Source organism: Electrophorus electricus, chromosome 16, assembly GCF_013358815.1.
Source record: "Electrophorus electricus isolate fEleEle1 chromosome 16, fEleEle1.pri, whole genome shotgun sequence".
NCBI classification, from domain to species: domain Eukaryota; kingdom Metazoa; phylum Chordata; class Actinopteri; order Gymnotiformes; family Gymnotidae; genus Electrophorus; species Electrophorus electricus.
Window position 1 is genome coordinate 12,552,893 of NC_049550.1, and position 12,500 is coordinate 12,565,392.

General features: G+C 45.5%; 1 protein-coding gene across 3 annotated transcripts in view; it reads left to right on the top strand.

Annotated features, from left to right (window-relative positions):
* dachc (dachshund c) overlaps window positions 1–12,500 on the top strand; it is a 41,634-nt gene that overhangs the window by 8,268 nt on the left and 20,866 nt on the right. For all 3 annotated transcript variants that reach the window (XM_035534955.1, XM_035534954.1, XM_035534956.1), the window contains exons 2-3: window positions 7,236–7,351; window positions 10,572–10,697. In XM_035534955.1, the coding sequence (XP_035390848.1) occupies window positions 7,236–7,351; window positions 10,572–10,697 (242 nt within the window). The remainder of the gene's footprint in view (window positions 1–7,235; window positions 7,352–10,571; window positions 10,698–12,500) is intronic.

Consider the following 12,500-nt stretch of genomic DNA (forward strand, 5'->3'; position numbering starts at 1 on the left):
GCGCTTCTGGTACAGAAAAAAAAAAACCAAAAAAAACAAACCCCACACACAAAAGTAAGTTTTCGTGTCCTCCGGCATGTTTTGGGCGTAACCTTGGTAACGCAGTGTTTAGAATGCACTTAAGTGTTTGTGGGAAAGAAAGTAAATGGCCCTGTGCTTGTTAAAAGGCTGTGTCACTGGGGTCAGGCGGGGGGGACAGGCAGACATGTGGATGTGTGGAGAGAGAGATGCCTCTGTGGGAGAATAGGCCGTAATGAGCTGCGCGTAAACAGACTGTGTGGGGTGTGGGAAAAGGAGACGGGAAGTTGGGTTTTAATGCACTGCATGTAGCAGACTGCAAGATGACAATAAAACGCACAGGGAGAGGAAAGGATGGAGGGAGGGAGGGAGAGAGAGAGAGAGAGAGAGAAACAAGATAACAGGCTACTAGCCACAAAGCCACGCACACACACAGCGAGAGGGGGAGAGACGGAGTGAGAGAGGAAAGTGACATACATAGTTTCTGTACTAGCTCAAGTCCTCAGTCTTATTGGGTTCAAAAGGGAACCTTCAGGTCCCTTAAGTATTTGTTTGCAGATAACTCACACAAAAAGACACCGCCAACACACACACACACACACACACAAAAGCTCACATACAAATACACACACTCACTCACTCACACACACACACACACACACACGCACACACACACGCACGCCCCATATCTGCCGAAAGCTATCGAGAGAGAGCGCACACGACCGAGAGAAAGAGCACATGCCGTGATTTATATGCCAGGATGTGGATATGCCTATTTTTGTTGTGAACCTTCACTGAATCAAGGACAAAGGGATGAATAGGAGTCTCTGGGACCCACATAAGCCAAAGACATGGCATAGATTATGTCCTATATAGAGGTGACTGTACTGTGTTCGGTCTCTTGCAGAACGGGAAAAAAGAGGGTGAATTACGGGTGATTACGTCCTGCTGTCCCAGATATGAGAAGGACGGGAGAGTTTTGCCAGTGGCTTCACAGACGCAGCCGTAATAAAAACCTCAGTTAAAACGGTCAGAACCTTGGCATTCGTAGCTCATACGGAAACACAGCGGAGACGTGCAGTAGTGCCAAGGTGGAGTGGACAGTCCTGAAGTTGTCCTGTAGGGAAGTTCTGAAGTGTCTTGTAGGGCAGTTCTGACCTGTAGGGCAGCTCTGAAGTGTTGACCCTTGGGCAGTAGATGGCAGTGGGGAGTACTAGTGGGCCAAAGTAGCCTTACCCACAATTCTCAGGACATTGCTCTCTCTCTTGCTCTCTCTGTTTCTCTCTGCATTTCTTTCTCCCTCTTCTCTCCCCATATCTCTCTCTCTCTCTCTCTCTCTCTCTCTCTCTCTCTCTCTCTCTCTCCCTCTCTCTAAACTGTACCGATACAACTGTACTCCCATGTGCTCTCCTCTGTGAAATCCGGTTGAAACACTCGTAGACTGTATGACCCAAATGTCAGTCCCGTGTGTCATGTAAGATCACGTCGCGTACAACACGATCATACAGCGGTGGCATGAAACAGGCACATCACAATGCTTCGGCGTTTTGTTACAATAAAGGGTCACGTGTTTGTACGAGACCCTCCTCCCAGTGACAGAACATGATCCGTCAGCTCCCTATTGGCTACAGCCAGAACCAGAGACAATAATAACAGCCACTTAAACGGGTGCATGGACCTGAAGAGGAGAAATAGAATTTTCCAAATTAACCTTCTGTCCCAGGATTAATATCAGGACGAATTATGTACTTAAGGCGAAAAAACTGATCGGTGCAACCTGGGAGGTGACTGGCTGTCTTGTGTGATTGGAATCTAGTTAAAGAGTGTTTATGTTAAAGAGTGTTCATTAAAGGGTTTGTTTTTTTTTGTCATCTGTATGGTTGTTTCCAGTTTCGTCCTGTCAGTTTCATTTCTTACATAATTTCTAGTCATGTCTCTAGTTCTTATGTTAACACCCCCCCTTGTCCCTTCTTTTACCCAGTTAGTCAAAACCAGTCATACTCTGTCCCATCATGATGTTAAATATGGCATCCATTTATTTATTTGGGTTCCATTTGTAAAACTGTACTAAGGCTGGTGTACCACAGCTTAGTCCCGTCATGCTAGGACTGTATGTGCCGTGCAACACCTGGGAACATCTTAAATGTTTATTGTTTATAGGGGGTTCCGGAAAACTCCTCTGTGGTCAGCTAAACAAATTTGGTTTGGCTCCTCTGATATCACCGCAGGTTTATTTTACTGTTTAACAGGTAACCCAGATACAAGAACTCATGTAATGGAATTTATTTAATATGTAAAAAAATGTGTAAGCCATTTCTATATGTGTTAGGTAGTTTGAAATTAAATGTTACACTGTGAATTTGAATTTCAGTAATCATTGGTGAGTGTTTGGCACTTGAAACTTGGTCTTAAAACCATATTTTACAAGAAAATCTGGCAGGGCTGTTTAGAAAAAACTGAGACAGAGGAAACTGTGGGAATTACTGAGATCTCTGCAGACTCTGCACGGCACCCAGGGGACGCCGAGCTACTTTACTTTTGTCTAGAAGTAGGGTGTGTTTTGGAAAATAGGTCTGTTTGTAAGATGTTTGCTGTACTATTATTTCCACTGCTGATATTTCCTGTAGTGTGTGTGTGTGTGTGTGTGTGTGTGTGTGTGTGTGTGTGTGTGTGTGTGTGTGAGAGATGAGAATGGGAATATACAAGTTATGTTTGTGTATGAGGCACAGCTGTTTAGCTGCTCTCCCTCTCTCACTGTCTGTCTCCCTCCATATCCCTCTCTCTGTCTTTCTGTCTCTCTCTCTCTCTCTCTCTGATGTTCACAGCAGTATTTACATTTCTTTCATCACAGTCCGCCGCAGATTGCAGTGTAAATAGTGGCTTATTTGGGCAGAGGCTTTCACACAGGGTCCCGATAAGGGCTCCAATTACGGACCGTCAAAAAGGAACTTCCTGTTTGAGCCCTGAATAAAGGATGTTTGGTTCTCTCCTTCCCTCTCTATCCCCAGCTTAAACCCTCTGTTGTTTCCTCAAACGAGCATTCCACCCAAAAATACATGTATATCTTTATCTTGGTTTTTTTCTTTCTTATTCATGGTCTCCTCCAATTGTCCATTTTTGATACAGAAACTCGGAAAGTTAGATACATTTTGGGAAGAGGCTTTAAGAGACATGGGCCTTATGCAGTAACGTCAGGTGGGATGTGACATTATTGTGTTTGATCCACATTTCCCAGATGAGCAGTTGTCCTCTGGTAACGCACCTTCCCGTAAAGCTCACCCCCCAAAGCTCATCAGCCACACCTGCTCCTGTTAATCAGCGCGTAGTCAGTTCCGAGGGCCTGGAAGTGCTGAAAGAGTTGATTGGATCTGTGAGTGTTCGCTCGACGCTGAGCTAGCAGGAAGGTCAGTCTCCAGCAGGAGAGGTGATCACTTGGACAGGCCCAGTGATAGCCCAGCCAGCCCTGAAGGACCTTCAGCCATTTATTTGGAGTATTCTGTGAGATGGAGTAAATCAGGAATGCTTTTTGTTTGTTTGTATGTGTGTGTGTGTGTGTGTGTGTTTGGCAGGGTTTCAGCCCCATTGCTATGGGGGATGGGGAACCTCTGCATTAGACACTGGTGCAGCTGATGTATATTTATCTCTGAGGCCCCAACACACCTGATGGATCACGAGCTGGATCAGGTGTGCTAGAACAGGACAGTGGGACCCCAGAACTGGTCTCGAAGACCGCAAGTTTTGGCAGCGGTCCTGACTTCCAATGAAGCAGAGTCACATTTCCCTCAGACACTCTCTGGGGGTGAACTGGTGAATTTTGGGATTAAACAACAGGAAATGGCACTACATCACTGTACGGGTGGTACGTGTGGGGAGTATGTGTGGTGTAAACTTTGGTTGTCTATAAAAATGGCTAACCTGATACCATTATGTTTGATTTATGTCATTGCTGGTGGTGTTTGTGGTTCGAATAGACATGTCTTAGTGAAGTGTAAACTGCTGGTGTGTAGACACAAACACACATCCACACAAACCCACATGCACACCTGTTCACTGCTTCATTAACTCTGCATATTAATAAGCTCTTTCCTTGAACTATCTTTTCTTCCTTTCTGTTTGTTTGTTTACGTGTGCTTGTCTACCTCCCTCTGTCGTTCTCTCTTTCTCAGAACACTTAATGTCCCATTTAAAGTGAAAATATGTGGCTTTTTTACATCACATTATCTTAAGATCTGCACCACAACATCTTATGATCAGTACTACAATATCTCAAGATCAGCACCACAATATCTTAAGATCAGCATCACAATATCTAAAGTCCTGCTCCACATCTGCAGATCTGCACCACATGTTGAGAACTGCACCACATGTTAAGATCTGCTCCACATGTTTAAGATCTGCTCCACATGTTTAAGATCTGCTCCAAATGTTAAGATCTGCACCACATGTTAAGATCTGCTCCAAATGTTAAGATCTGCACCACATGTTAAGATCTGCTCCATGGTATCTTCAGATCTTTCCAGGCCTCCGAGTGCAGGTGGGAAGAATCATTTCATCTGTTAACTGCAGCGGAACTGAAATGTGCATATGGAAAGCAGCAGACAATATTTGTCAGTGAGCTCCAGCACAATTAGATTAAGCGAGATCTTGACAGCTTCCTGTTCTCTCTCTCTCTCTCTCTCTCTCTCTCTCTCTCTCTCTCTCTCTCTCTCTGTCTCTCTCTTTCTCTCACTCACTCTCTCTCTTTCTCTCTGTTGTTTGCCGGTCAGTGGGCAGCCCAGAGGGTGTTGTGCCCCCTTTCACACCTCCGTAATTGATGAATTGTATGCAGTATGCAAATGAGAATCCATAAATCTTATGAATGACAGCTTAATTTATGGGAGCCTTAATGAATGTGGGATTAGATTTTAATTAAATGTCCTGAAAGGCACCCTGAGTGGTAAGTTACATTTTTTGTTCTCACTCTCTCTCACTCCCGCTCACTCTCACTCCCTGTTTACTGAAATAACAGCGTTTCCCATGCAAGTCAAATTAATGTTCCCGAGCATTTCTTAAAGTCCTGCCCATTTTGTTTACCAAAAGTTCTGTCTGTCTGTCTGTCTGTTCATTCATTCATTCTTTCATTTATTTGATGGTGGGCTGTTTGATCATACTTCCTGATCTGCCTGTGCGTTTCCCGGAGATAGGCATTTGAATGGCTGGGATTAAACCTGCATTTAATCTGGTGCGGTCAGTATGGGTTTAATTAAACCGCTGGCCATTAGGAATGATTAAAAATGCCCTTAGACGTTCGGCATGGCTGTGGACGAGAGAGGACAGCCTGTGCTGTGGAGAGTCTGTGCTTTTATTAGCACGGATACAGTAATAACTCCTCATGATTACAGCATTAGTGAAAATCAGCTATCTAGCATCAAATTCTGGAGTCAGAATAAGGAGCATTTGTTCGGAGTGTGAATATTTGCGCGTGTGGGGGTGTGTTTGAGTTTCAAGCACTGGGGCATGGACAGGCTAGCAGCTGAATGCAAAGGACCTGCTGATATCTGGTACAGCCTCCCCCCTCCCTGTGTGTGTGTGTGTGTGAGAGTGTGAGTGTGTGTGAGTGTGAGTGTGTGTGTGAGAGAGACATTAAAGTGGCCTACACTGAAGAGGCCAGAGAAGATGGCCTATCTAGGTCTGTTTGTGTGTGTGTGTGTGTGTGTGTGTGTGTGTGTGTGTGTGTGTGTGTAAGTGTGTGTGTGTGTGTGTGTGTAAGTGTGTGTATGTATATGTGTGTGTGTGTGTGTGTGTGTGTGTGTGTGTGTGTGTGTGTGTGTGTGTGTGTGTGTAAGTGTGTGTATGTATATGTGTGTGTGTGTGTGTGTGTGTGTGTGTGTGTGTGTGTGTGTGTGTGTGTGTAAGTGTGTGTATGTATATGTGTGTGTGTGTGTAAGTGTGTGTATGTATATGTGTGTGAGAGACACATTAAAGTGGCGTACACTGAAGAGGCCAGAAAAGATGGCCTATCTAGGTCTGTATGTGTGTGTGTGTGTGTGTGTGTGTGTGTGTGTGTGTGTGTAAGTGTGTGTATGTATATATATATATATGTGTGTGTGTGTGTGTAAGTGTGTGTATGTATATGTGTGTGTGTGTGTGTGTGTGTGTGTGTGTGTGTGTGTGTGTGTGTGTGTGTGTAAGTGTGTGTATGTATATGTGTGTGTGTGTGTGTAAGTGTGTGTATGTATATGTGTGTGAGAGACACATTAAAGTGGCGTACACTGAAGAGGCCAGAAAAGATGGCCTATCTAAGTCTGTGTGGTCCATTTCAGGCTGCCAATTTTTAAAATAATGTTATTGCGCTACTGTCATACCAAAACACGCGCTTTCCATCCTGTTGTTAAGCGAGACGAGGTGAGCGCCAAACCCACCATAATCCCCTCTAGTTTAAAAGGTCACTCGTCGTGATAAAAACGTTATTTTGTTCATTTATTTACTCTCTGCGGCAGACAGATAAAGAAACGGAACAATTAGGGAATTGAGAGAGGGAGATTTTCAAAAGGGCAAACGGTGGCAAGTTTAATATTTTATGAGGGATGATTGGCTCGCGCTTACACCTCCCCCAGCGTGAGCGGCTTGGCAGTTCGTCCAAGAGCAACATCCAGCAGGCGAATACTGGCCTAAACAAGCTTAGGAGAAACATTATATCTGTTAAACAACCTTAAACTGTCAGGCATTTCAATTAAAGAACAGTTCAACAGTTCAACGTCCGCCTTAACATCGCCCTGTGTGGATTTTTAACGTTTTAGATGATCCGTTGGTTATTGCAGGTGTAATTACGTTATGCGGGTTGATATGTAAACTCCAATTCATATGAAGTCTGCGCATAAATGCAGAAGAGCAGGTAACGAGGCATAGGTTATAAATTATTCATGAGGAAAAAAATGGCTGATTGTGGAAAACGGAGATGAGTGTTCAGTGTGATCTAATTACTGTAGGGAGAGAGAGTTGGCAGAACAGCCGATGTCCTTGACAGCCTTCACTGATACTCATTGTACACTGCGAATATGTCCAAGTCTCAATAGAGACTGTGTGTGCGTTGTTGAAGACATAGCCTAGGAATCAAACAAAGGGTTGCTTTTTAGTGGATTGTGTCCTGGCTTTTGATATAACCGGATACTGTTTGTCCCTTCAACACAGTAGTGTCATATCACACTCGTTCATTAACGTTGTTGTTTTCACTGAAGCTCTAGACCTGGCCGTCCCCCCAAAAGGACCCAGAGCGTGACGTCCCCAGAGAGCCCGCACATCTTGCCCCACTCTGTCTCGGGACTCATGTCTTCGGGAATGATGTCTCACACAGGTAAGACAGATACAGGCTCTGCTGTGTTCATACCTTAGCTCTAACAGTTAAAAATATCCAGGCCATAATAATCCAGAAATACTAAGATTTTCTCCAAGGTCAGTCCTGGAGGGCCATTTTGTCAGCAGGTCCTTGCTCCCAGCACACCAGAACACAATCACAAAATGATTGTGAACAATTGTGAACAGTTGTGAACAGAACACAAACAATTAGACACAATTAACTGTGTAGTACCATGACCCTTTATGTCAAGACAAGAGTTACTGTGCTTTTGAGTTTATTCAGTTTGTTATATGCTATTCTGTGGGAGCATTCATGGTTTTCCTACTTAAATGTCACTTCCCGTTAACCTCTCATGGAAACAATAAGGTAATACTGTAGCTAGGTGTTAGCTGGAGAGGAAGAGTGCTCGACGAACTTGAAATCGGACCCCGTGCAGAAGAACACACAGCACTGGGTGTGGCCACAAACAAATCAGGACTCGCACTCAGGTAGCAGTGGACTCTTTTCACAAAGTCTAATCCTGTGATCAGAGAGAAGCCTTTATTGTGAAGAAGTTCCCCAGACAATACACACACACTGAAATGAGCCCAAAACAAGCAGCAGTACATGAAAGCCACACTAGGCCAGTTGCTGTAGATTTTTCTTTTGAATTGGGGTTAGTTTGACTGGTATTCTGGTAATGTCCCCAATAAATGTTGGCAGGTACCTTACAAGCTTAGGGGCCTTGCCAATTGGTCATATTAACCTGCGTTCATGTAGAGTGCTATGACTGAGCCTTTAGTCAGAGTAAGAGATGTTTGCCGCGTTGTTGTGTGAGCCCTGCGACCGTCGTTTCCGCAGGGATGGAGCCCACTCGCCAGAGGACGCGGCGGACTCTCCGTCTCGTGTGTGGTGCATTGTAATTAAAATGAATCACACATGGCCTAGAGACACTCTCCAGTCAAGCCGCGTGAAGTGTTTGTCCTGAAACCAGAGAACTAGTGCGCGAACACTGCAGTATAGCATCTCCACGCACCGTTGCCTACAATGCTCTTTTCTCTCGGTGTGCCTGAGAAGCTGAACGCACGTTTGCTGAACGTCGACATAAGAGCTGCCCTTGGCTCTGTGTGTGTGTGTGGGGGGAAATGCTCTTAATCTGCTCTTTCTTCCTCTTCTGCTCCTTTCTAAAGGAGCCCTGGAAAGAGGGGGCCCATATATTTGTACTTGTTTAGAAAGAGTAGGTGAAGGATAGTGGTGAGAGAGAGAGAGAGAGAGAGAGAGAGAGAGAGAGAGAGAGACAGAGGTGTGGATCTATAGCATAGGCTGCCACAAGTTTTCTTTTATCTTCAGCAGAGGTCACACTATCAATGTCAGCTGGGGAGATGGGAACTCAAAGGCCTCTGGGGACTTGGAGGGAAGGAGAGAGAGAGAGAGAGAGAGAGAGAGAGAGAGAGAGAGAGAGAGAGAGAGAGAGAGAGGACAATTTCTTTTTCTTTGAGTGGCCTGAAGAGAGAGAAAGAGGAACGCTTTGATATGGTCCTCTACTGGCTGAATACGGTCCCTGGCTTTCATGCTCTGATCTTGACATTTTGAGAAAGCATTTGGAGAGCAACTAAGAGGAAAAGCACACACACACACACACACACACACACACAGACACACACACACACACACACACACACACACACACACACACACACACAAAGTACAGCCAATTACCTCATACTTACATATCAACTGTAACCAATTTCACTTAGTGTAAATGCCAGCCAGCTAAAGTAGCACAACTCAAGCTCTTTGTCTGAGAGCACGTTTCACACATAAAACTCACTTCCCTTGAATGGTCCCTCGGAGAGTCGGGGAAGATGATTTCTCACAAAACACGTCTTTACTTCACAACACATAAAGCGCCGTGGGACACAGGTTTGGCACCTTGCTGGTTCCAAATGTCGCCATTCCGCCAGTGCTCCCGCGGCACAGCCGGCGCTCCTCGAGCTGTCCCGGTGCCTGCCGCTCAGGCTCCCAGAGCTGGACCCACGCAGCGAGCGGATACTCATGTTCGGATGAGCAGGTTTGGAATGTGTTGAATGTTGGCAGGGCGGTGGCCAAGTGGGAGCCGGGTGGGTGCGGGGTGCCGCGTTGCATCACACGATCACCGTTCCAAAATGCAATGGGGCGCCAGAGATTTCATGCGCAAGGCTTTTTGCGCACCACTTGACGCGACGAACCTGCTCGATAAAGCACAGAGCTGCGAAGCCGCGGCGGGTACCTTCAGCGGTAAGGAACCAGGGGGTGTTGGAAGCGGAGGAATGAGTTCGGGACGCGAGGCGAGCGAGGGGGCAGACCCGAGTGGGTCTGATCTGCAAAGGAAGAGGGGTATGACGAGCATGGAGCTCTGTAGTCAGAGTCATCTCTCCGCGCAGTGAAGGGATGCTAATCCAAACCTAATTGAATTATGATATAGCGCCGAGGGGACGCGCTCTCTCTCACTCACACACACACACACACACACACACACGCACACACACACACGCACACACACACACACGCACACACACGCACATGTACATGCACGTACTCATGCACACACTCATACACATACAAAGTCAGGGCAGGTTAGCCAAGGCCCTTGATGCTGCACAAATGCCTGTTCACATGAATGTTAATTATCAGTGTGCAGTAGGTGATATTACTTTTCTAGTCATACTTGTCATGTGACTGAACCTGGGTCAGTTTTTTTTTTTCTTTCCCCAACCTCATTCCTAAAACCAGTAGGTCAGCAAAACGGATCGTAGAGCAGCATTTAGGAGTAGAGGAAAGGCTTGAGGGACATGAAACAGCACCATCTGACTTCTCTACCCCGTCTACATAACTGTGTCCTTGGTTTAGTTGATTTCTCTGAGTATTACAGTATGAAGATGAATGTTCATTTCCATCTTAGCAAGGTCATTTGAGCTGGGTTCTTTTTCTAGAAAAGCTTGCATTTTAAAATAAGACATCAATGATGAGACGTCAGTAAAGACTTTACGTATAATGATATATTGTAATTGTAAAATGTCACATCTCATATTTGAAATGTTTTGTTGTGATAAGCTGCATTACATTTGACGACAGCAGAGAGAGGTTTAATGCCCTGTGCCACTGTCATATTCTGTCCTATTCTTACTTGTTCTCTCTTCACCTATCCCTCCCTCCCTCTCTCTCCCTCTCTCTCTCTCTCTCTCTGGCCCACAAACAGGCCTAACAGCCGCTACTTTAGCAGAGGCCATGAAGAAGAAGATTAAGATGGAGGTAATGAGTGGTTACCATGGCAGTAACAGCCACGGCCCAGACTCCGAGAATGGAGACGTGAACTCGAGCATGGGTGAGCTTACACCTCAGAAAGCCTTACCTGCAGACACTGTAAAGAAACACTCCTAACACTTATCTTAGGGTCATACCGAGCCCGGCCATGGTTGACATAAAAATTGATCTCTTTAACAGATCTTGTACATGGATAATCAAACTGTTGTTTGATCTCAAAAATGACCAAAGATATCAGTATTACTATACAGACTGGTGATATCGGTATCGTCACACAGACTGGTGATATCGGTATAGTGACACAGACTGGTGATATCGGTATCGTCACACAGACATGCACCACTCTGGCTGCCTTTATTATTGCATTCGATTAACTTCAAGAACAAAAATGGATTTAGGAGTCAGCCTTTGAAGCAGCCTTTATTTTTTCGAAAAGCTCCAATTGGTAAGCAGATTTAATGGAGAAAATGCCCAGGAAATGAGGTCGCAACCTTTACCAGGGGAAAGAATACAAAAAGGGGACCACGATGTCATGGCGGGAAGGATAAGTGTGAATAAGATTACCCCGATTTTACCTACAGATGCTAATGAGGAGAAACGTAGGTTTTTTATCTTTAGCAGTTTAGAATGAGGGTAACCTTGAGTGTTGAGTCCTCCTCTAGAATACTAATACAGCACCGAGAGGTGTGTGTGCAAGGGGTGAATGGTGCAGAATAGCTCCCTCTCTCTCTCTCTCGTTCTCTTACTCCCTCAACCTCTTGCTCTCACTCTCTTTCTCTTTCTGTCTCTGTTGTGGATGATGTTCGTCATAATAGAAAATCTATTTGTTAAGTTGGGGTTGAGAATCCGCCTTTATATGCGGCAGGTTGTCAGATCGGTGTCTGTGCAGGCATTGCTGATAATTGCAGCAGGCTTTTATCCTCTATAACAAATGCACAATCAATGAAAGTGCTGTGTTTCCATAGCTCAGCAGCTTGGGCAAAGCAATGCAACTTGAAATGAATGCCCCACGACGTTTTAACGCTCTTCTGTGTGGAGAGCAGTCCGTCTGGTATTCTCCAACATCACTGAAAAAAAATGCTAACGTGGCTAAAGGTGAATGAAAGCTGTTGAGAATGTGTTAGTGGTGCTAACTGAGCCACTTTGCATTACGGCAACTGTCCCTACACTGTTAGCCGCGTTAGCATTGTGAGCTGATTTTGCGTAACGCGTGCGGCTCGTAACCGAAGCAGTGGCAGCGTTTGTGACTGTGCGACACCAAAACTCTGGCAGCAGCCCAGATTTGATTGCGGCCCTGTTTTTAGCAGCAACCCCCCCCCCCCCCCCGGCCCTGATTATTACCAGGATGTGAGCTCATCCCTCGTTAAATGGAGATTCCTCGAACAGCTGTGCCCTCTGAGCAGGAAGTGGAGGGCTCTGGACAGAGTCACGCTGTCCTGTCAGGGAAGGGGTCCTTTTTTTTGCAGATCGGGAAAGGCACGACATGGACAGCTGGATTCCATCATTGATAACAGCGTCAAATTACACTGATGTGCTAAATTAAAGTGGCGATAATGTGAGCATCTGGCAGCTGTATCTGCAACTTGAAATGACCCCAAGTGCAGTTTGATAAAAGCTTTTGCAACGTCGAAATTTTGGACCTTCGTCTCCTTGGTGTAACAACAAGAAAAACATTAGTGGAATGAAAACAAGGGAGCGGGGGGGGGGGGGGGGGGGGGGGGGGGGGTTGAGGGGAAAAGGAGGAAGGAGAAAAAAAGAAGGTGAGAGGATTGGAAAAAAGAAACAAAGCGGAAAGGAGAGAGGGAAAGAAAAAACAGACGAGGAGACGGAGCGAAGAGCTGGGAAAAGAGCTTGGAGAAGAGCT